The 25,829-nt window shown below is 41.5% G+C and overlaps 2 protein-coding genes across 9 annotated transcripts in view; both read right to left on the minus strand.

Moving 5' to 3' along the window:
* Nucleotides 1-997: 997 nt before the first annotated feature.
* LOC120055571 (tubulin beta chain-like) lies at nucleotides 998-11,541 on the minus strand. 8 transcript variants are annotated; one of them, XM_039003454.1, is made up of 5 exons: nucleotides 11,416-11,472; nucleotides 10,810-10,918; nucleotides 3,073-3,183; nucleotides 2,377-2,456; nucleotides 1,157-1,518 (listed from the first exon to the last, which is right to left on the minus strand). In XM_039003454.1, exons 1-5 carry the CDS (start codon nucleotides 11,470-11,472, stop codon nucleotides 1,363-1,365), a joined length of 513 nt encoding a protein of 170 aa, XP_038859382.1. In that variant the 3' UTR covers nucleotides 1,157-1,362. The 8 variants fall into 8 exon arrangements, with proteins under 8 accessions (XP_038859376.1, XP_038859382.1, XP_038859381.1 ...); XM_039003453.1 differs by having other exon boundaries at nucleotides 1,157-1,607; nucleotides 2,334-2,456; XM_039003452.1 differs by having other exon boundaries at nucleotides 1,157-1,638; nucleotides 2,140-2,456.
* Nucleotides 11,542-19,237: 7,696 nt separating this feature from the next.
* The window catches only part of LOC120055948 (solute carrier family 22 member 23-like), a 79,752-nt gene continuing 73,160 nt past the window's right edge, over nucleotides 19,238-25,829 (minus strand). Inside the window, exon 10 of the mRNA XM_039004022.1 lies at nucleotides 19,238-21,690. Within this exon, the coding sequence (XP_038859950.1) occupies nucleotides 20,364-21,690 (1,327 nt within the window). The 3' untranslated portion in view covers nucleotides 19,238-20,363. The remainder of the gene's footprint in view (nucleotides 21,691-25,829) is intronic.

Here is a 25,829-nt window from a genome sequence, read left to right on the forward strand (position 1 = left end):
TGATGTACCTGGAACAGGTTAACATTAGTAAGAAAGTGACTCTAACTCTTGTTTCGTCCACACCCCGGCATAACTCAGAAATAAACCTAACCCTAACTTCACGTCCACACCCAGTCTCAACCCTTGCCATAGCCTAAGACTGGCCTACCTGTGGTTTTGAGTCCTCCTGTTGGTTTCTAATGTATCTGTCTCTGCTACGTCCTACTAGGTAACCGCACGTTCTTTCAATGTATGATGTATTTGACAAGAGCATCTTTCCCCCAGTTGTGTCTAAATTTGCCAAGAGGTGGATAACATTATACTAACAACATTCTGCCTGGTCAGCCTTTTTAGACGCCTGCTGTCAAAATAGAACAACTTCAGAGTCTTCAAGTATTTATGGACCACAGAGCAATGAAAAAGACAACCGATTTACTGTACCTCTAACAAAGCGGAAACTCTTGAGCCTTGCCAGAGGACCTTTATGTAAATGATATCAAGCAAATTGAGCAGGTAGAATAAAGGTGTGTAATATTGTGATGAACCAATATGTAAAGATCCTATTAGGTTTACATGTTCAAAGATTTGCATTATTAGCAAAACATTCTGCCATTGGAAGAGAGTGTCCTACGTCCCCACACATAAACTCGATGCTGGGATAGTCACCATGTCTGGCCAGCCATAAATCAGATTTACTATCTGACAGATCATGAAGAGGAATAAACAAAAATCTGGGTTTTTCAATCATAAAAAGTGTCTCCTGTCCCAGACAGACAGAGAAAACAAACCAACACAGTCAAGATGACTCAGGGGATTCACAAGACTATAAAATAGGTAGATAGGTATGGTAATCACATTCCATGCTTACCTTGCATTTTAAAACCAGAAAACATATATTTATTTTTCTTATTGTATCTATTTATCTTCATTACAGCATGAAAAGTCTGGATTGTTAATTGTATCTCATATGCTGAATACAATGAGCATTCCCATGAAAAGAAGGCTAACGAGAGTGATATTCATAGGACAGGACCATTTTATTTTGCGATTGAAAATGCATTCTGAGGTAAATGTTACAAAACTCGGTTTCTAATAATAGTGTAATGATGTTGTTTTTATTGACATTGACACAGCATGATTTGGAAAACCCATGACATTTATAATACTCACATAATTGTTATGTTTCACTTATGGTCTTCGAGACATATTTGAAGAACAATGAAATGCAATAGTAGTAGTCTTTAGGCTAAACAACTACAATATACAGTATCTTGACGCGACAATAACTCATTCTGCGCCTCTATCCTTCCATACCTATTGATCATTTAAAGTGACTAGTGGATATAACATACAGACTGCTGTACTGCTTCTACCCAGCACCCCTCAGTGGCAGACATCATGGTGCTGCTGGACATCCTGATCCGCATCCTCCAACTCGTCTTCCTCGTACTCGCCCACTTCGTCAGCAGTGGCGTCCTGGTATTGCTGGTACTCAGACACCAGATCATTCATGTTGCTCTCAGCCTCAGTGAACTCCATCTCATCCATACCCTCTCCGGTGTACCAGTGAAGGAAGGCCTTACGGCGGAACATGGCAGTGAACTGCTCAGAGATCCTTCTAAACAGCTCCTGGATTGCCGTGCTGTTGCCAATAAAGGTGGCGGACATCTTAAGGCCACGGGGCGGGATGTCGCAGACGGCAGTCTTCACGTTGTTGGGGATCCACTCTACGAAGTAGCTGCTGTTCTTGTTCTGCACGCTCAACATCTGCTCGTCCACCTCCTTCATGGACATGCGCCCGCGGAAGATGGCGGCAACGGTGAGGTAGCGGCCGTGGCGAGGGTCGCAGGCGGCCATCATGTTTTTGGCGTCAAACATCTGCTGGGTCAGCTCGGGCACGGAGAGGGCACGGTACTGCTGGCTCCCCCTGCTGGTCAGAGGGGCAAAGCCAGGCATGAAGAAGTGGAGGCGGGGGAAGGGCACCATGTTGACGGCCAGTTTGCGGAGGTCGGCGTTGAGTTGACCGGGGAAGCGCAAGCAGGTGGTGACCCCGCTCATGGTGGCTGACACCAAGTGGTTGAGGTCTCCGTAGGTGGGTGTGGTGAGTTTGAGGGTACGAAAGCAGATGTCATAGAGAGCCTCGTTGTCGATGCTGAAGGTCTCATCAGTGTTCTCCACCAGCTGGTGGACTGACAGGGTGGCATTGTAGGGCTCCACCACCGTGTCGGACACCTTGGGTGAGGGCATGACACTGAAGGTGTTCATGATGCGGTCAGGGTACTCCTCGCGGATCTTGCTGATGAGCAGGGTGCCCATGCCAGAGCCTGTGCCCCCTCCCAGGGAGTGGGTGAGCTGGAAGCCCTGGAGGCAGTCACAGTTCTCAGACTCCTTCCTGACTACGTCCAGGACAGAGTCAACCAGCTCAGCTCCCTCTGTGTAGTGGCCTTTAGCCCAGTTGTTACCAGCTCCACTCTGACCTGAAAGACCCATGAAAAATCTGGGTTAGAGACATAGCATCTTTGTGCTAGTAAACATCTAGTCATACACATCTAGGAGAATGAAAAGCAAGTCACCAGTAACAGGCATATGCATTGTGTACATTATTTATTCATTTCCAGTGAAAGAGAAAATTCCATTCCATTGAAACAACATTGAATAATTTGTATCTAATAAAAGTTGTGTTTTAATCTAATTGTACTGATGTGAGTCTAAGCCTACTATACTTTTTTCAGTATTATAGGTAAGGTGTCCTGGGGTGGATTTTATTTAGCTCAATATCCCCATCCTGATGAGCACTGCAGCAGTAGCAGTCTGGACTACATTCTGCTGTGTCACCATTCTGGCTGTCTCTGCCTGACACAACTGCAGAAACGTTGCACAGAGAACAAACTGTACATCTATGTGAAAGGTAAACTAAGCTTCGCTTCAGTGAATGCTGACACAGACATGACATGCTTTGGGTCAAAGATGGAAGAGCTGATGAAGACATGATAATGACCAATTGGGCAAGACAGCACAGACAGATCTGGGACCAGGATAGGCGAGATAGCACAAAAAGATATGGAATTCGGCTATATGATAACCACTACTCACCAAAGACAAAGTTGTCTGGTCTGAAGAGCTGGCCGAAGGGCCCGGAGCGTACAGAGTCCATGGTGCCTGGCTCCAGATCCACCAGGATGGCCCGGGGGACAAACTTATTACCTGTGGGGGGAGGAGAGGGGTGTATTCATTAGTCAGATTTTGTTGCACAAAGGAAACATTTTACTCCAAACCGTTTACTACTGGGTGAGATAGCATGGTCTCCAGTCTCAAACACCAGTCTCAACGTCAACAGTAAAGAGGCGACTCCGGGATTCTGGCCTTCTAGTCAGAGTTCCTCTGTCCAGTGTCTGTGTTCTTTTGCCCATCTTAATCTTTTCTTTTTACTGGCCAGTCTGAGATATGGCTTTTTCTTTGCAACTCTGCCTAGAAGGCAAGCATCCCAGAGTCGCCTCTTCACTGTTGACGTCGAGGCTGGTGTTTTGCAGGTACTATTTAATGAAGCTGCCAGTTGAGGACTTGTGAGGTGTCTGTTTCTCAAACGAGACACTCTAATGTACTTGTTCTCTTGCTCAGTTGTGCACCGGGGCCTCCAACTCCTCTTTCTATTCTGGTTAGAGCCAGTTTGCGCTGTTCTGTGAAGGGAGTAGTACACAGCGTTGTACGAGATCTTCAGTTTCTTGGCAATTTCTCGCATGGAATAGCCTTCATTTCTCAGAACAAGAATAGACTGATGAGTTTCAGAAGAAAGGTCTTTGTTTCTGGTCATTTTGAGCTTGTAAACGAACACACAAATGCTGATGCTCCAGATACTCAACTAGTCTAAAGAAGGTCAGTTTTATTGCTTCTTTAATTAGCACAACAGTTTTCAGCTGTGCTAACATAATTGCAGAAGGGTTTTCTAATGATCAATTAGCCTTTTAAAATGGATTAGCTAACACAACGTGCCACTGGAACACAGGAGTGATGGTTGCTGATAATGAGCCTCTGTACGCCTATGTAGATATTCCATAAAAAATCAGCCGTTTCAAGCTACAATAGTCATTTACAACATTAACAATGTCTACACTGTATTTCTGATCAATTTGATGTTATTTTAATGGACAAAAAAATGAGCTTTTCTTTAAAAACAAGGACATTTCTAAGTGGCCCCAAACTTTTGAACGGTAGTGTATATGCTTAGTTGCAGTCAAAACAGCTCATAAAAGTCTGTCAGTGGTATGAATACTAGGTAGAACTGTAATCCAGAAACCAGCTACCCTCTAAATGTAGTGGTATATATTCTTCAAAAAGTAGTTATTCTACAGGAAATGTTATATATATACAGTACCAGTCAAAAGTTTGGACACACCTACTCATTCAAGGATTTTTCTTTATTTTTACTATTTTCTACATTGTAGAATAATAGTGAAGACATCAAAACTATGAAATAACACATATGGAATCATGTACAGTTGAAGTTGGAAGTTTACATACACCTTAGCCAAATACATTTAAACTCAGTTTTCACATTTCCTGACATTTAATCCTAGTAAAAATTCCCTGTCTTAGGTCAGTTAGGATCACCACTTTATTTTAAGAATGTGAAATGTCATAATAATAGTACAGAGAATGATTTATTTCAGCTTTTATTTCTTTCATCACATTCCCAGTGGGTCAGAAGTTTACATACACTCAATTAGTATTTGGTAGCATTGCCTTTAAATTGTTTAACTTGGGTCAAACGTTTTGGCTAGCCTTCCACAAGCTTCCCAGAATAAGTTTTGTGAATTTTGGCCCATTCCTCCTGACAGAGCTGGTGTAACTGAGTCAGGTTAGTAGGCCTCCTTGCTCGCACACGCTTTTTCAGTTCTGCCCACAAATTTACAATGGGATTGAGGTCAGGGCTTTGTGATGGCCACTCCAATACCTTGACTTTGTTGTCCTTAAGCCATTTTGCCACAAATTTGGAAGTATGCTTGGGGTCATTCTCCATTTGGAAGACTCATTTGTGACCAAGCTTTAACTTCCTGACTGATGTCTTGAGATGTTGCTTCAATATGTCCACATAATTTTCCTCCCTTATGATGCCTTCTATTTTGTGAAGTGCACCAGACCCTCCTGCAGCAAAGCACCCCCACAACATGATGCTGCCACCCCTGTGCTTCACGGTTGGGATGGTGTTCTCAGCTTGCAAACCCCCTTTTTCCTCCAAACATAACGATGGTCATTATAGCCAAACAGTTCTATTTTTGTTTCATCAGACCAGAGGACATTTCTCCAAAAAGTACGATCTTTGTCTCAATGTGCAGTTGCAAACCGTAGTCTGGCTTTTTTTAATGGCGGTTTTTGAGCAGTGGCTTCTTCCTTGCTGAGCGGCCTTTCAGTTTATGTCGATATAGGATTAATTTTACTGTGGATATAGATACTTTTGTATCTGTTTCCTCCAGCATCTTCACAAGGTCCTTTGCTGTAGTTGTGGGATTGATTTGCACTTTTTGCACCAAAGTACGTTCATCTCTAGGAGACAGAATGCTTCTCCTTCCTGAGCAGTATGACGACTGCGTAGTCCCATGGTGTTTAAACTTGCGTACTATTGTTTTTACAGATGAACATGGTACCTTCAGGTATTTGTAAATTGCTCCCAAAGATGAACCAGGCTTGTGGAGGTCTACAATTTTTTTTGTTGAGGTCTTGGCTGATTTCTTTTGATTTTGCCATGATGTCAAGCAAAGAGGCACTGAGTTTGAAGGTAGGCCGTGAAATACATCCAAAGTCACACCTCCGATTGACTCAAATGATGTCAATTAGCCTATCAGAAGCTTCTAATGCCATGACATAATTTTCTGGAATTTTCCAAGCTGTTTATGTAAACTTCTGACACACTGGAATTGTGATACAGTGAATTATAAGTGAAATAATCTGTCTGTAAACAATTGTTGGAAAAATGACTGATGATGTTCTAACCAACTTGCAAAAACTATAGTTTGTTAACAAGAAATTTGTGGAGTGGTTGAAAAACGAGTTTTAATGACTCCAACCTAAGTGTATGCAAACTTCCGACTTCAACTGTAGTTACCAAAAAAGTGTTAAACAAACCAAAATATATTTTATATTTGAGATTCTTCAAAGTAGCAACCCTTTGCCTTGACAGCTTTGAACACTCCTGGCATTCTCTCAACCAGCTTCATCAGGTTGATTTCAATGGCTTTCAATAAACAGGTGTGCCTTGTTTAAAGTCAATTTGTGGAATTTCTTTCCTTCTTAATGTGTTTGAGCCAATCAGTTGTGTTGTGACAAGGTAGGGTTAGTATACAGAGGATAGCCCTATGTGGTAAAAGACCAAGTCCATATTATGGCAAGAACAGCTCAAATAAGCAAAAATAAATTACAGTCCATCATTACTTTTTATGGCTGCAATCCCGCTAACGGGATCGATATGACAACAGCCAGTGAAAGTGCAGGGCGCCAAATTCAAACAACAGAAATCTCATAATTAAAATTCCTCAAACATACATGTGTCTTATATCATTTTAAAGGTAATCTTGTTGTTAATCCCACCAAAGTGTCCGATTTCAAATATGCTTTTCAGCGAAAGCACTACAAACGATTATGTTAGGTCACCACCAAACCACAATAAGCACAGACATTTTTCCAGCGAAAGATAGCAGTCACAAAAAGCAGAAATAGAGATAAAATGTATCACTAACCTTTGATGATCTTCATCAGATGACACTCATAGGACTTCATGTTACACAATACATGCATGTTTTGTTTGAAGTTCATATTTATATAAAATCTGAGTTTACATTGGCGCGTTACATTCACTAGTTCCAAAAACATCAAGTGATTTTGCATAGCCACATCGTTTCAACAGAATTACTCATCATACATGTAGATGATAATACAAGTTATACACATGGAATTATAGATATACCTCTCCTTAATGCAACTGCTGTGTCAGATTTCAAAAAAACTTTACGGAAAAAGCAAACCATGCAATAATCTGAGACGGCGCTCAGAACAATAGCCAAATTAGCCGCCATGTTGGAGTCAACAGAAACCAGAAAATACATGGTAAATGTTTCCTTACCTTTGATGAACTTCATCAGAATGCAGTCCTAGGAATCCCAGGTCCACAATAAATGCTTGATTTGTTCGATAATGTCCGTTATTTATGTCCAATTAGCTACTTTGGTTAGCGCGTTTGGTAAACAATTCCTAAGTCACAAAGCGCGTCCACTATAACGTGACGAAATGTCCAAAAGTTCCATAACAGTCAGTAGAAACATGTCAAACGATGTACTGAATCAATCTTTAGAATGTTGTTAACATACATCTTGAATAACGTTCCAACCGGAGAATTACATTGACTTCAGTTGAGCGATGGAACGGAGCTGCCTCTCACATGAACGCGCGTGTTCAATGCGTGGTCACCTCATGGCAGTGGTGAATCATTCCTGTCTCCTTTGGCCCCCCTTCACATTAGAGTCATCAGACAAAGTTCTATTGGCTGCTGACATCTAGTGGAAGCCGTAGGAAGTGAAAACTCATCCATATCTCGCTGTAATTTCAATGGGAGCTTGGTTGAAAATCTAGCAGCCGCAGAAAAAATCCAAACAGGAAGTGGAACTTCTCAGGTTTTTGCCTGCCATATGAGTTATGTTATACTCACAGACATAATTCAAACAGTTTTAGAAACTTCAGAGTGTTTTCTATCCAATACTAATAATAATATGCATATATTAGCAACTATGACTGAGGAGCAGGCCGTTTACTCTGGGCACATCTGTGCACCTTTCATCCAAGCTACTCAATACTGCCCCTGCAGCCATAAGAAGTTAAGACAATCTGGAAAATTTGTATAAGTTTCTTCAAGTGCAGTCACAAAAACCATCAAGCGCTGTGATGAAACTGGCTCTCATGCAGCGTGCCACAGGAAAGGAAGACCCAGAGTTACCTCTGCTGCAGAGGATACATTCATTAGAGTTAACTGCACTAAACCAGTACTAAATGACACCAATAAGAAGAAAAAAGTTGCTTGGGCCAAGAAACACGAGCAATGGACATTAGACCGGTGGAAATGTGTCTTTTGGTCTGATGAATCCGAATTTGAGTTGTTTGGTTCCAACCACCGTGTCTTTGTGAGACACTGCATCAGATGACCTGGCCTTCACAATCACCCGACCTCAACCCAATTGAGATGGTTTGGGATGAGTTGGACCGCAGAGTGAAGGAAAAGCAGCCAACAAGTGCTCAGCATACATGGGAACTCCTTCGAGACTGTTGGAAAATCATTCCTCATAAAGCTCGTTGAGAGAATGCCAAGAGTGTGCAAAGCTGTCATCAAGGCAAAGGGTGGCTACTTTGAAGAATCTCAAATATAAAATATATTTTGATTTGTTTAACACTTTTTTGGTTACTACATGATTCCATATGTGTTATTTCATATTTTTAATGTCTTCACTATTATTCGACTATGTAGAAAATAGTAGAAATAAAGAAAAACCCTTGAATGAGTAGGTGTGTCTAAACTTTTGACTTGTACTGTATATACACTGCTCAAAAAAATAAAGGGAACACTTAAACAACACAATCTAACTCCAAGTCAATCACACTTCTGTGAAATCAAACTGTCCACTTAGGAAGCAACACTGATTGACTATACATTTCACATGCTGTTGTGCAAATGGAATAGACAAAAGGTGGAAATTATAGGAAATTAGCAAGACACCCCCAATAAAGGAGTGGTTCTGCAGGTGGTGACCACAGACTACTTCTCAGTTCCTATGCTTCCTGGCTGATGTTTTGGTCACTTTTGAATGCTGGCGGTGCTTTCACTCTAGTGGTAGCATGAGACGGAGTCTACAACCCACACAAGTGGCTCAGGTAGTGCAGCTCATCCAGGATGGCACATCAATGCGAGCTGTGGCAAGAAGGTTTGCTGTGTCTGTCAGCGTAGTGTCCAGAGCATGGAGGCGCTACCAGGAGACAGGCCAGTACATCAGGAGATGTGGAGGAGGCCGTAGGAGGGCAACAACCCAGCAGCAGGACCGCTACCTCCGCCTTTGTGCAAGGAGGAGCAGGAGGATCACTGCCAGAGCCCTGCAAAATGACCTCCAGCAGGCCACAAACTAATGGCAGTCAAACAGTTTGATTTCACAGAAGTGTGATTGACTTGGAGTTACATTGTGTTGTTTAAGTGTTCCCTTTATTTTTTTGAGCAGTGTATATATATATATATATATATATATATATATGTATGTATGTGCAACTTTATGTGATATTTGGGTTGCTATAACATTGGTTTGAAGTAACTTTGAGGATTTGTAAGCATCCTGCCAATGGCCCTGCCACTCCCATTGTTTCACTAGCAGCAATGCTAATTCTGGCTGTGGGGTAAGTAAATAAAGAAAACTAAGCCATGTTTTTGGTCATTGTCTCTCAGGATCAATGGATTAATCACTTTTTGTGAATACAATGAAGTATATTTAAATGTTGTTGTACTGCCCCTTAAATGGCAGTTGTTTTTTGCCACATAAATTTGACAAAATTAGTATTTAGTTAAAAAATCTAAAAACTAAAAGATACTACAATGAAATGATGGTCAATCTGCTTTTTAGTACTTTGTAGTTTGGAAAAAAGCTGCACATTATTTATGGGAAAATTGTATATATATTTTTTCCAGGATATGCAAATGAACTGTAATTTTGCAAATATACCGTCTGTTTAGTTATTATTTTTTACTTCAGATAACATTATTTACATGTCTAATTATGTTTTGATAAGAATTAACTTTATATTTGCTATGACGGTTGCTTTTTCCAATAGATTATTCTTGGGGACAATGACCCTAGTTGGTAATCCATGTATATAAAATATGTTGGTAGTATGAAGGTTAACGTGCTGCTATGCATATCTCTCTATGAATCAGGAAACATTTTATTAATGAATGCACAATGCATGTACAATAATGGATGGGAGAGTTGCTCACACACATGCAAGCTCAATTTACGCCTGACAACAGTGAAATGAGATGGATCAATACTCATAGGCCCCAGGTTCTGCAGCCTGGTTGGTTTGGCAAAGGAGACTGACTGCTCAGTACGGCAAAGAGCCGGAGACAAAGGATGGGATGCAGCACGGCAATGACCTTCAAATCCCTGGCTAATAAAAATCAGACCGACACACAGACAGCAGACAAACATTAGGGTTGGGTCGGTTTTACAGAGACTGCAGATGTATACCTGAACACCGATGTAGAGACATATATAGAGTTTGCTGTTTGATTGTTTTTTAACTTTTGTTTATTATCTATTTCACTTGCTTTGGCAATGTAAACATATGTTTCCCATCCCAATAAATTCCATTGAATGTAATATAGTGAGATAGAGGATAGAGGGAGAGAGAGAAAGAGAGAGATGAATGATGCTGGAGAGAGAGAGAGAGAGAAAGAAAGAGATGATCCATGGAGAGAAATAAAGAGAGAGGGAGGGAGGGTGATTGGCAGGTACCTGCTGCTGTCCTCATTTCCCCTGCCCTGCCACAGGGCCCACTGCACCCAGACAGATATTATGGTTACAATGTCACATACTCAGTTTGGATTAGCCCTACAGAGCATGACTTTGCAAATCAAATGAGGTCTGCAGTTTTTATCACCAGGGAATATTGATGTACTTTTGTTTTAATTTGGGGGAAAGCCAAGTGATATTACAGTGTGCTTATGGTTTATTATTTTCTTTAACCAATTGTTCAGATGCATGCAGAGATTACTTCATGCCCAGTCCAGACAAATAGATGTATATATACCCGATGCTTCATTGTAGTACACGTTTATCCTCTCCAGCTGCAGGTCACTGTCACCTTGGTAACTTCCGGTGGGGTCGATGCCGTGTTCATCACTTATGACCTCCCAGAACTGAGATGGGACAGAGATGTAGGTTCTGCAACTTTGATGTTTAAAGGTTTGAACTAAGAGATAAATACGATTTTCTGTGCTCTGGCTATAACCTGTTCAAGACACAAGGAAAAATACCGAACGCTCCTTGTGCGTAGCCCTATCCCTATTGCGCATGGTGATAGCATGACTCATCGGCTCCGCAGATGCGCGACACCACTGCAGACACTTTGCCTCCTTGCCCAAATCCATAGGACCACACCCATATCAATCGAATAGCATCTAATATTTCTAAATAAATTAAATACTAATTTCCATAACACATTAGGCCAAAAATATTATACCAAAATACTGGATGGGTATTTGGGAATTTGATGTCTTGGAAAATAGGGCTAATCTAAATAAAGTTACATGGGAGAAAAAAGCATGCAGGTCTCAACATTTCAAAGATCTAACAAAAAAGTTATTGCTCTATAACAACCACTGCGTCAGTATACAAATATAAACATGCCACCTACTTTGGCACCAATCTGGTTTCCACATTGCCCGGCCTGGATATGAACAATCTCCCTCATGATGATGCTTTGTGGGTGCAAGCAGACAGCAGCCTTTTGTCTCAGCTAACACCGATGTCCTCAACCTCGTTTTTACCGCTGCATGTGTCGCCTCTCAGCAGTTTTTACATTAGTAGGGCGAGCGGTGAGCTCAGGGTGTCATCGTGTTGATGCTGTGTGACGTCACACCGGCGCTGCATCCCAATTTCGCGCACCAGCCTATCAGCGGGCAACGTTTGATGCAGTGGACCAGTGGACTGGTTGAGGATGCTGCTGCATCACTATTAATCTAAAACATGGCGCATTGCTATTATTTGCCAAGTTAAGGAAATGCAACTGGATTGTTCATAAATATCCCCTTGTTCAATGTAAGCTAGGCATTGTGCCCACCTTCTAGCTTGCCTTCCTGCATCTGCTTCAGTGTACATGATGTCCAATAGAGGTCAGTTTGGAGCTCTGCAACTACATCATCCACAATGTTGTCAATGCCATTCTCAAGACAGACATATTCGTTTTTATTAATCACTTGTTTAGTCGAGTGGGTGAGTAGTTTTCCCCTAGGAGCATGTTTACAGGGTATTGAGGTATTGTATGACATCATACAACAGGAAGTGGTTAAAATCAGAGTTTTCCAAGCAGAGAAATATATTGGCAGCATCAGTGGGTTAATAGTTGGTTTAGTAGAATGGTCTTATCATTTAAAGATCAATAAAATAAAATACTAAACCACATTTATGGAATGACTGTCTAGCACAGTAGTATAGCAACATTCAGCCGCAATGCAATAAGCAAGTGATATATTGAAAACTGATCCTCTATATGTATAGCATCAACACACTTTATGCCCATGGCATGATCTTGGGATAGAGAGGACATCAACTGGTAAAACAAGGGAAAACTCAAACACCTCAAGATTCAGTATCAAGAGGGGGCTTGAAAATAGTCTGAAGAACAATTAACTCAACAAAGACCAAGAAATACATCATTCATTAATAAATAGTGAAGTTTATTACAACGTCACGTGGCTTATATACAAGTGCATTATTCAAAATCCCCAAATAAAACTTTAACTGGTACAGTCTGTGATTTTTACATTCATTCATTCAAATCTTGCACCAACAGAAACTCTGCGCCATATTGGGGTCATTTTTCATTTCACCAATATAGATGTTTGGTTGCATGTAGGATGAGTGAAGATTTGATCAGTTGAAAACCTGATTTATTCAGTTGAAAACCCTTTCCAAACCACTGTATGATGGCACAACCTATGAACCTAGAGAAAATCATCTTTACCTGAATGTATTCTATGGTCTATCTACTTTTACTGTTTTACTATAGCCACTCTCCAAGCCATCACCCAACTCTTACCATACACTAGCACCTGGTGCTGACTTTGTTATTACATATGAAATCTGAGACTGTAATGTAAGGTTGCAATGTGTTGTATTGTGACATTTGAAGATAAGAGTATCTGCTAAATGACCAGAATTCAAATCAAAAATGGAAATGTAATTTTACTGGTGAGGTTACACCATTTGTTCCTGTGTGTGTCAGTGCATGTGTGTATCAGCTAACCAATGAGATGGTGAGGTTGCATTTCAGGAAATTGGGGGGTGAGAACCACTGTATCTACAGCTGCAGACAATATCCTCTTTAACATCTGTAAGATTGACCTATTTTGTTGTTCCAGTGTGAATAGACAGTACAGTGACAGAATGTACAGTAAAGTAAGTGTATTGTATTGTACAAAAACAACATGTTGAGTCTGTTATTGAAGTGATAGAGTGCTCAGACAGACTGTGTTCACAACAGCAGCCTCCTCACATCACTGCTAGCCAAACGAGCTAATCGGACTGGGGTGAAGTTGCCCCTAGACACTGATCTTGGGTCAGTTTTGCATTTTCACAACCAATGGTTAAGTTTAGGATCGGGTGAGGGGAAGCTGATCCTAGATCTGTAACTAGGGGAAACTTTACTCCTGAGTTAACTACTCTGAGTTGGCAGGACACCAGGATACATTGTGCTTTGAGGCCTAGGGTGTATTGGAGATTAAAGAAGTGAATAGGCCCATATAGGGGTGTACTGAAGTTTAACTTGTTTCACATATCCTTTCTGCATCATGCTTGAGTCTTGTGAACAGGGTGGATGTAGTATTAGGAATTAATCTCACAAGAAAATAATATCTTATTTACCAGGAAAACAGTGTGCTTATTTACCAGGAAATAACCAGAGAATTAACATAAAGTATGTTGTTACATGTTTAGTATTTACATAGTTATTTTTTACATCCATAGAAATACATGACAATATGTGTTGTGATGACTACTGTATGATTAGTGTACAGTAGAGTGATCATATTGGCTGCTATTGCATCATACACAACACTTTGGACACCTCCAAAGCCATTGTATTTTCCTGGTTAAATACATAGTAATAAACACACTATATAAGAATGTGGACTCCATGGTATTTGACATCAATGAGATTTGAAAAGAAGCTTTACAATAAATTAGTGATGTTGTATTTGTAAACAGTGGCCAATTGACACAGATCTCTGCACAATTGGATGTAGTAGCCTTATTAGTGAACTGACAGCCACCATTTTGTTTGTCGGGTATGTACTATTGTCAACAGTCAGTCAATCACAGATGTTGGTAAAGCATGATGTTGACACTAGCCATTTGGGTTTTAAAAAGAAGAAGAAAGCTCCTCATATATGTCAATTTTAATAAAAATAATCAAAGATGTTGGTTGTTTTTTACAGTCAAGAGATCACAGCATTTCTCTATCATGTTTGTATTGATTACAATGAAATAAGTACTTAATGTTAATGATTGTTAATATTTTGAAGTAAAAACCCAACAAAAACAGAGAGGGGTAAGCCTACATTTCAAAATGTAGCAGAATTTTAGTCAATATTTCAAAAATATCATTTTTGCATACTTTTGTGGAATGAAAATATTTTCAGGTATATTTTTCTAGGGAATATACCAAAAATATTTTTACTACAACAAATATGCAAATGACACATACACAACACACACAAGATGGTGGCAATGACAGATATATTTGACAAAATACTTTTGTCATTCATGTGTCCATTTCAGAGCGATAGCTCTTGTGCCTTTTTCGGTAACATTTGAACATCACTTCTTTGTTTCGTGGAAAAGTTACATTTTTGTTTACATGCTCTGTCCCCTTAGCAAAGGATAAAGTGCCACTTACATTCACACAAATAATGGTGACAGTGCCGATTAGCTGTATACACGAAGGACACGCCCCTTGAGATTATAGTGGAAATCTTTTTTCTTTTTTTGTAATCAAGCTCAACATCAGTAGCACAACAACATTAAGTATGCAATTTTATCTACAATATCACGTTTACAAGATCCATTGCATACAGTACAATTCATTTAATTTATGAAAAGAGTGGAACAATAAAAAGATGACGCTTCAGTCCCATGAAACAGGGAAATAGTAAAAAAAAACGAAAATGTTTCACTTTCAGGACCACACCGTCAATAATCACAACATAGCCCTACAGGACCAACTGACCACTCACTTAAACCACATCACTGGTAAAGCGCTCCTTTTCTACTATCATTTCAGACATAAACAGTCTATTGTCTTTTAACTTTGGAGCATACCTCTTCAGTTCAAGTCATTCTCTCCTTCTCTCTAACTTTTCATACACACATGCTTGTATTACACTAAGGACTGAAGTCTTGAGATGTTTCACTTGTGATTTTAACTCATTGTCTAATACATCAAAATACCTCCAATACTTGTCTTTATTGCCCTTTGATTGGCAATTCATTCGGGCAGCAAAATTTACTTTTGGTTTTTCATGTTTGGCAAATTGCTCTTTTCCCTACACAGATTCCAATTGGTTTCTGAGTACTAATTTCAGCGACAACAAGAACAATTAGGAGAAATCTGGCACTGTTGACATTCAAAAATCTGCTTTGTATACTTGAAGTATTTTTTTCTACATGATAAGGCAATTGTACATCATCAAACACATTGGACATACATCTAAGTCTGCAGTTGAGCCAAATGTACAGTCAAATGCTTTTTTTGTGGTATTTATGGAATCTCCAACTAACTTTTGGGATAAAGGATTCTAAATGGAGTTTTGGCTGGTAGTCTCTCAGTCTGAAATGACATTCAGATTCCCCCAACAACAACGTCACACGCTGACGACGTCCTAATTATTGACAGTTTCAGACTGTGGCTGAGTAAGAGACAGTTCAACATTTTCGAGGTGTCCTAAAAATATGGCACCCCCCATCCTCAAAGTAAAAAATATTTTCACACAACACTCCCCTTGTATTGTAAAAAATAATTCCACACCGTCCCCCCTCATAGAATTAACTCTAAATAATGTTTGCGACCACAAATAACTAACTATATATATAGTTAGTTATATGTATATAGACCCTGTGTCTATAAATGTGACTTTTCCACTTCATCATGCTTTTCGATACAACGCAGGGCTATAGGCCAGAAGGTTGAGAGTTCGCCGACCACCATGGACAGAGCTAACGCTCCCGGCCTGTGTCATTAGACCTACACCACAATCAGAGCAAGCTGCAGACAATGACCAGCTAGGTGGAAATCAGATTTTCTAAATGTTGATGCCATATTTAAGCAATAAGGCTCGGGGGGGGGGGGGGGGGGGGGGGGTGGTATATGGCCAAAATACCACGGCTAAGGGCTGTTCTTATGCACAAAGCAATGCGGAATGCCTCAATACAGCCATTAGCCACGATATATTGGCCATATACCACAAACCCTGAGGTGCCTTATTGCTATTATAAACTGGTTACCAGCGTAATTAGAACAGTACAAATATTTTTTATTGTCTTACCCATGGTATACAGTTTGATATACCACGACTTTCAGCCAATCAGCATTCAGAGCTCCAACCACCCGGTTTTAAATTATATAAAATATATGCAACAAATTTTCCACCAACAGGTCTCTGTGCCAATGGACAACAACCAATAAGCAAAGCATACTGACTTTGGCTGCTTCAACATCATGGTTTGTGTTTTCAACACCACAATCTGGACAGTTTGGATGCCTGAATAAAATGTTGGACAAATGTACGCAGGTAGCCTACAGGAGACTTTTGAAGTAGCTTAATCAGATTCAAATATTGTGACTGGTTGTGTTTATGCCACACATAAAAGGTAATCCATTTTAAAAGTTAAATGACAAATATTTAGGCTATATTGAAGTGTTAGGTTCTAGGTGCGCGAGGAATAGCTGCTTGGATCGGAGAGGAGGCAGAGCACGCATGACGCTTTCCTGAACAACTGGGCCTGCTGGGAGCATATGTGACCACATTATTATAGCACGACTTAGGAGAATGATGATCCGCAACAGACAGCGCATTTCAGTATCAGAACTTAAAATAAAGCCAGAATGGCCTGCTACTGTGTATTTCTAGACCAGGGGTCTCCAACCTTTTCTAGCATGAAAAGCTTAAAAATGTAATGCGTCTCGAGTTACACATTTTTTCAAGCTTTCAAGTAGGCACATTCTTCCCTTTCTCCTCTCCCCTGCAATTAATCGCCAGGTCCTTAGTGTACAAGATAATGTTTTCTGTGAATATACCTGGTAAAATAATGGTTAATGAACAACTCTAAAGGGGGCCCTTAAAAAATAATTTTAATTAAAATAAATAAATAATAAATTCCCCAAATATGTTGAATATTTTCCCAAATTACATTCTCAGTAAAAAATAAATTGTGGGTTTAGATTAAAACAATTTAAAAGTCAAATTTACAATAGTTCATTAAGAAACAACAAAATTGGATGTTCTGAGTCCATGTTAATGCTTAAAGTCACATCAGAATATATATTTTTTTTAGGTCTGGAAAAAACTAACAAATTGATCTTTGAGTGTAATTCCCCTTTAGTTTCACATCTGGCCCTTTAATTGCACAAGTGAGGAATGTACCGTCTAATGTGCCGGTCTAGCGATGGTTCTGTACTGCTGCTACTCATTTCATGGCGAAGTTTATGAAGTTTATGAATGCATAAATTGTTGTTTCCATGTTTCATGAGCTGAAATAAAAGATCCCAGACATTTCCATACGAACAAAAAGCTTATTTCTCTAAAATGTTATCCACAAATTTGTTTACTTCCCTGTAAGTGAGCATTTCTCATTTGCAAAGATAATCCATCGACCTGACAGGTGTGGCATATCAAGAAGCTGATTAAACAGCAAGATCATTACACAGGTGTACCTTGTACTGGGGATAATAAAAGGCCACTCTAAAATGTGCAGCTTTGTCACACAACACAATGCCACAGATGTCTCAAGTTTTGAGGGAGCGAGCAATTGGCATACTGACCGCAGGAATTTCCACCAGACCTGTTACCAGAGAATTGAATGTTCATTTCTCTACCATAAGCCACTTCCAACATCGTTTTAGAGAATTTAGCTGTACGTCCAAGAGGCCTTACAACTGAGTGCCCCATGGTGGCGGTGGGTTATGGTATGGGCAGGCATAAGCCACGGATAACGAACACAATTGCATTTTATCAATGGCAATTTGAATGCACAGAGATACCGTGACGAGATCCTGAGGCCCATTGTGGTGCCATTCATCCGCCGCCATCACCTCATGTTTCAGCATGATAATTCCCGGCCCCATGTCGCAAGGATCTGTGCACAATTCCTGGAAGCTGAAAATGTCCCAGTCACACCAGATAATGACTAGTTCTCTGATACACGCCCCTACTTTAAAAAAAAAATGTGTCTGTGACCAACCGATGTATATCTGTATTCTCATTCATGTGAAATCCATAGATTAGGGCTTAATGAATTTATTTAAATTGACTGATTTTCTTATATGAACTGTAACTCAGTAAAATCTTTGAAATGGTTGCATGTTGCATTTATATTTTTGTTCAGTATAGACACACATGATATACTTACTCATGATATACTTCTGCCAGGTAAGCCTACTTTGCAGTGAACATTTGATTGAGAAGGCTTTGGGGAAACCCACAAGACAGTTATCACATCAACTGGCTCCACATGAAGTGATAGACAAACGCGAGCATCACACAGACAGACCGGGGCAATATTGCTGGAAAATTGATTGGCAGATATTGTGTTACATTTGGCTTTTTAGGCCAATAGTGGCTAACCAGGCGTGGGATAATGCCAACGTTGCATTGATTAGATAGTAGCTGGGAAGCTGCGGTGTCTGATACTTGAGAGAGTTGTTTATGACAGTTTGCAGTGGACCATGTGAAAATTGCATGTACTTTCAGAATTGTTTGGCGAGCTACTCGTAGGTGGGCTGCGAGCTACTCATAGTTGGGCTGCGAGCTACTCATAGGTGGGCTGCGAGCTACTCATAGGTGGGCTGCGAGCTACTCATAGGTGGGCTGCAAGCTACTCATAGGTGGGCTGCGAGCTACTCATGGGTGGGCTGCGAGCTACTCATAGGTGGGCTGCGAGCTACTCATGGGTGGGCTGCGAGCTACTCATAGGTGGGCTGCGAGCTACTCATGGGTGGGCTGCGAGCTACTCATGGGTGGGCTGCGAGCTACTCATGGGTGGGCTGCGAGCTACTCATAGGTGGGCTGCGAGCTACTCATAGGTGGGCTGCGAGCTACTCATGGGTGGGCTGCGAGCTACTCATAGGTGGGCTGCGAGCTACTCATAGGTGGGCTGCGAGCTACTCATAGGTGGGCTGCGAGCTACTCATGGGTGGGCTGCGAGCTACTCATGGGTGGGCTGCGAGCTACTCATGGGTGGGCTGCGAGCTACTCATGGGTGGGCTGCGAGCTACTCATGGGTGGGCTGCGAGCTACTCATAGGTGGGCTGCGAGCTACTCATAGGTGGGCTGCGAGCTACTCATGGGTGGGCTGCGAGCTACTCATGGGTGGGCTGCGAGCTACTCATGGGTGGGCTGCGAGCTACTCATGGGTGGGCTGCGAGCTACTCATGGGTGGGCTGCGAGCTACTCATGGGTGGGCTGCGAGCTACTCATGGGTGGGCTGCGAGCTACTGGACCTGTTTGAGACCCTTGTTCTTGATCTTATAAACTGTCAAGAGTAGACCAACAACTGAGCCAAATGGAATGAAATGTTAATCAAATGACATTTTCACTGCAGTTCATAGCCTAGAGTAAAATGTACTGACTTGAAAGCAATAATGTGTTCTAGGCTAGTCTAGGTAGGATAATTGTATAGTCCATAAACAAGATTTACAGTATAGGGGAGATTTTTGAGCTGCATGTCTCATGTCTTCACTGTTATTTCATCCGCAATGACGCACCTGGTCTCTGCTTATATTGGTGCAGCTTTGAATGATATTATGTGTGGTATGATCGCTAGTTATTGCAGATCTGGACAAACTATCCCCTACCACCATTGTCACTATGAATGGTGGATAGACAGTTAGACTGGTAGACTATATTGGCATGTGGTATAGTTAGTGTGTGGAAAAGTGCAGTGCATAATGGAACCTCCAAAACACCTTGATATAGGGGAGGTGCATGCAAGCAGATGAGGAAATATGTCTAGAATGGAAGAAATGATATAGTGAAACCTGAAAATAGGTGAACGTAAACCTGGGGGAAAAAACGCATTACCCTGCCAGTAAATTTCGAACTGTCCCTAACCACTCATCACTGTCACCACAACCGGTCCCCCTGTCCTGTTCTCTGGCTGTTCCCAGTAAGATGTATGACAGAAAAAAACTTGGCCCTAGCTCAAGCTGTTACCCTCCTGTCTGTCGCTGGCAGTCTCCCTACAGAGCAGCTGAAATGTCTGAGGCCTGATAGGCCAGTTAGTGACCCCCGTCGTGTGCCATGGGTGTCCAGGGCTTCTTCCTCCATGAGGGAGGGGCCCACCTCCTTGTTCCACAGGTGGAGCCTTGGATCATGAAGACACCACCCCGTTGACAGCGCTGTTTTCTGAGATGGCACAATCCATTACTGGGAGGATACCTGAGTCTATTGGGGAGGAGATGGTGCAGTCCATTATTGTGGAAGCAGGGGCCGCCTCTGTGGTCTCAGAGTCTGTTATGTTGGGGAGAAGTGAGTCTATGAAAAGCGGAGTGGTAGAGTCCAATGTAAGGGGTTGAAGAATGTCTGTGATGGGGAGAGTGGTAGAGTCCACAGTGAGGGGGTGAACAGTGTCTATGACAGGGGGAGTGGAAGAGTCCACTGTTGTTGGGATATGAACTGAGTCAATGGGTGGCAGTGGTGGTGGTAGGGGGGTGGGGTAATGAACAGGGGAATGAGCTACGACAGGGGAAGAGGGAGAGACAACAACATCCTTAACACATGAAGTGTCCAACTCTGGAGTATGGACAGAGTCTGTGACAGGGGGAATGTTACAGTCTGAATTATGGGTAGGAGGAGGGGGGAGTTTGTCATCTACAGAGTCTATTAGAATGGGAATGATCGAATCTGTGGTGATGGGGTCAGTAGAATCAATAGGAGTGGTACAGTCCGCCATGGGGGGAAGGGGAACAATGTCATTGACATTAGGGGAGGGTGTTGGAGAAGGGGGGATAGGGACAATTACAGGGTGAGAGGTAGAGCCCAAGGTACAAGGAGTTTCTATGACAGGGGGAATGGAGGGAGGCAGAAGGGGATTGGAGGGAGTGAGGGCACTATTTCTAGGTGTGGAAGATAACAGGTGCTCTTTACTAGGCAGTACAACGCCTGCCTTATCTAGGGCCGCCATGGGAGTACCAGATGGGGGCGTAACGGATCGCCCATTGAGGTCTTTCTTAACCAGGGGCACGCTATCAGGATCAGGCTTAGGCTGGAATGACGTCAACTCTGTGGCGGGGGGCGGCAAAATATCTATAAACGACGGTGCCGTGAGGTCATCAGCGGAGGATGCCGTGGAGTCCATGGTGAAGACGGTGGTGGCGGCCGCCTCATGCACTGGTGTGTCGTGGACCCGGGTGTAGTCCCTGCTGCTCTCCGACTGGGCCAGGAGGAGGCGCTGTTCGCCAGGCTTCCTGGGGGGCAACAGGGGTTGGCGGGTGTAACACTCCCCATCGGCCAGGGTCTCGGGCAGGGGCTGGTAGCGCGTCTCGGGGAGGAGGAGAATGCAGATGATGCAGATGAGGGTGCAGCAGGCAAAGATGATGTGGTGGAGGAAGTAGCCCTTCTGATTGTGCAGCTCCATGATGGGGGCGGTCAGCATGCCGAAGCCAGCGCTGGCTAGTACCAGGCCCAGACCACCACCCCTACGGAGAAAGAGACAAGGAACGTCATGTCAGTCATCACTTCTGAAGTCTACACATCTACACCAAATCTCAAACCCACCCTTGCCCCCTACTCTCCTAGGCAGCTCTCATGTAGATTTGAGACGATACAGACCACCACCCCTACAAAGGGAGACATGGAACGTCAGCTAGGAAGCCACCATATCTGAAGCACATGACTACGTCCGATTCCAAAACCACCCCACTGTCTTTAAACCTGATCCATTCTTTAGAAAGGGTGTGCCCTGCAACCTCTGCTATTTCCAGTGCAACGATCTGCTTAGTTACAGTCTGAATTTATTCAATTTCAAGGTTTTCTCTATGTTCACATTCAATGGCACATTCCACATTCAAGCCCCTACTAGTGTCATTTCCTTACGAAGACACACTTGGTGATTATTGTGTTATTGACATATCCTATCAGCCCAGACCACTTTTAAAGCCCAGCCATTTTAAAGTCACAACAGCAGAGAGTGCTGCAATACCATGATTCATCCGATACCATTGAGGAGTTTACCACATCAGTCACAGGCTTCATCAATAAGTGCATAGACGACGTCCCCACAGTAGCAATACGAACGTATCCAAATCAAAAACATTGATTACAGGCAATATCCGCGCTGGGCTAAAGGCTAAAGCTACTCCGTACAAGGAACGGGACACGGACATGGACGCATACAACAAAGCCTGCTGCGACCTCCGACGCAATATCAAACATGCAAAAAGACAATATAGGAGGAAGATGGAATCCTATTACACCAACTCCGACGCTCGTCTTGTGGCAGGTTTTGCAGACGATAACAGATTACGAAGGGAAACCCAGCCATGAGATGCCCAGTGATGCAGAACTATCAAACGAGCTAAATACCTTTTATGCTCACTTCGAGAAATACAACACTGAGTCTTGCGTGAAAGCCCCTGTTACGGATGACTGTGTGATCTCGCTCTACATGGTCGATGTGAGTAAGGGTGTTTTCACACTTGGCCCCATTCAGACCATTTTTATGAACTCAGTGCAGTTCACTTAATTGTTCTGTGCAGTGTGAACACTCCAAAAGGAACTCAGACCTGTCAAAAGAGCCCTAAAAGCGAACCGAAATGAGGCCATCTCGAGAGGTGGTCTGAATTCGGTTAGCTTGAATTACACGGTTCCGGTTCCCTTTATTAGGGCAATGTGAACACAAAGCTTCCCAGGTTTGCATGTCATTATTCCCGCATTTAATTAAATAATTAATGAAATGGTTACCTGGTCTACCTGCGCTGACCCTATCTTGCACTTACTCTATGCACACTCACAAGACTATACATACACACTATATACAAACTCACACTACACTGACACAAAACTCACACACATTCACATACATTACATACAAACACACATACAGTGCATATCGCACACACACACACACAAACCGACAACACAAACACCCACGTGCATACCGACACAACACATACATACACACACACACGCACACACACTTTTGCACTCATTATGCAGTGCCTTCAGAAAGTATTCATACCCATTGTCTTATTCTACATTTTGTTGTGTTACAGCCTGAATTCAATTTTTTTATCTCACACATGTACATACAATACCCCATAATGACAATGTGAAAACATGTTTTTATAAATTTTAGCATATGCATTGAAAATGAAATACTAAAATCTAATTTACATAAGAATTCACCCCCTGAGTCAATTTGTTACAATCACCTTTGGCAGTGATTACAGCTGTAATCGAGTCTTTCTGGGTAAGTCCCTAAGAGCTTTGCACACCTGGTTTGTACAATATTTGCACATAATTATTATAATTTTTTTTTAATCTGTCAAATTAGTTGTTGATCATTGATAGACTGCCAGTTTCAAGTCTTGCCATAGATTTTCAAGTCGATTTAAGTCAAAACTATAACTACGCCACTCAGGAACATTCAATGTTGCCCCAGTAAGCAACTCTAGTGTATATTTGGACTTGTGTTTTAGGTTATTGTCCTGCGGAAAGGTGAATTTGTCTCCCAGTGTCTGTTGGAAAGCAGACTGAACCAGGTTTTCCTCTGATTCTTTCTGTGCTTAGCTCTATTCGGTTTATTTTTATCCTAAAAAAACTTTCTAGTCCTTGCCAATGACAAGCATACCCATAACATGATGCAGCTATCACCATGCTTGAAAATATGAAGAGTGGTACTCAGTGAAGTGTTGGATTTGCCCCAAACATAACACTTTTATATTCAGGACATAAAGTTAATTTCTTTGCCACATACAGTTTTACTTTAGTGCCTTTTTGCAAACAGGATGCATGTTTTGGAAAAAATGTATTCTGTACAGGCTTTCTTTTTTTCACTCTGTCATTTAGGTTAGTATTGTGGAGTAACTACAATGTTGTTGATCCTTCCTCAGTTTTCTCCTATCATATCTATTAACCCGCTAGACAACGTTGATGGGCCTCTTCTTTAGCATATGCATCAGATCCATATCAACCCACAAGGTGCGAAAACATAAGCACCTACACTTGATAAATAGTACATCAACTATTGTAAAGGATTAATTGCATTAAGACATATTTGTGGGAGAAACACTCGCTATTGTTTAGCTAGAGTCAAGAAATGGTTTGTATAATTCTTCAAAGTCCAGAAAAAACACAAGACCTCCAGCCTATTTTCATTTCCCTTACAATAAAAATATTACAGTTTAATCCATTTGATCAACTTTATCTGTAGATTTAATTAGTAATAGAGTTATACAGCAGTAATTAATAAAGTCCAGTTAACTTCTTATGGCTGGGGGCAGTATTGAGTAGCTTGGATGAATAAGGTGCCCAGAGTAAACTGCCTGCTACTCAGGCCCAGAAGCTAAGATATGCATATAATTAGTGAATTTGGATAGAAAATACTCTGAAGTTTCTAAAACTGTTTGAATGAGGTCTGTGAGTATAACAGAACTCATATGGTAGGCAAAAACCTGAGATAAAAATCCAACCAGGAAGTGGGAAATCTGAGGTTTGTTGGTTTGCCCATCCAATATACAGTGTCTATGGGGTCATACACTTCCTAAGGCTTCCACTAGATGTCAACAGTCATTAGAACCTTGTTTCAGGCTTCTACTGTGAAGGATGAGGGAATGAGAGCTGATTGAGTCAGGGGTCTGGCAGAGTGCCACGAGCTCACTCAGGCGCGCCCCCGTGAGAGGTAGCTGCGTTCCTTTTAGTTTCTAAAGACAAAGGAATTCTCCGGTTGAAACATTATTGAAGATTTATGTTAAAAACATCCTAAAGATTGATTCTATACATCGTACGAACTGTAATGGAATTTTTTGACTTTTCGTCTGGCCTGCGTGTCATGACTTTGGATTTTTGAACTAAAAGTGCGAACAAAAAGGAGGTATTTGGACAAAAATTATGGACTTTATCGAACAAAACAAACATTTATTGTGGAACTGGGATTCCTGGGAGTGCATTCTGATGAAGATCATCAAAGGTAAGTGAATATTTATAATGCTATTTCTGACTTCTGTTGACTCCACAACATGGCGGGTACCTGTATGGCTTGTTTTTGTGTCTTAGCGCCGTACTCAGATTATTGTATGGTGTGCTTTTTCCGTAAAGTGTTTTTGAAATCTGACACAGCGGTTGCATTAAGGAGAAGTTTATCTAAAGTTCCATGTAAAACACTTGTATCTTTTATCAATGTTTATTATGAGTATTTCTGTAAATTGATGTGGCTCTCTGCAAAATCCCCGGATGTTTTGGAGACAAAACATTACTGAACATAACGCGCCAATGTAAACTAAGATTTCGATATAAATATGAACTTTATCGAACAAAACATACATGTATTGTGTAACATGAAGTCCTATGAGTGTCATCTGATGAAGATCATCAAAGGTTAGTGATTAATTTTATCTCTATTTCTGCTTTTTGTGACTCCTCTCTTTGGCTGGAAAAATGGCTGTGTTTTTCTGTGACTAGGTACTGACCTAACATAATCAGATGGTGTGCTTTCGTCGTTAAGCCTTTTTGAAATCGGACACTGTGGTGGGATTAACAACAAGTTTATCTTTAAAATTGTGTAAAATACTTGTATGTTTGAGGAATTTTAATTATGAGATTTCTGTTGTTTGAATTT

This window comes from Salvelinus namaycush, chromosome 11 (genome assembly GCF_016432855.1).
Source record: "Salvelinus namaycush isolate Seneca chromosome 11, SaNama_1.0, whole genome shotgun sequence".
Taxonomy (NCBI): domain Eukaryota; kingdom Metazoa; phylum Chordata; class Actinopteri; order Salmoniformes; family Salmonidae; genus Salvelinus; species Salvelinus namaycush.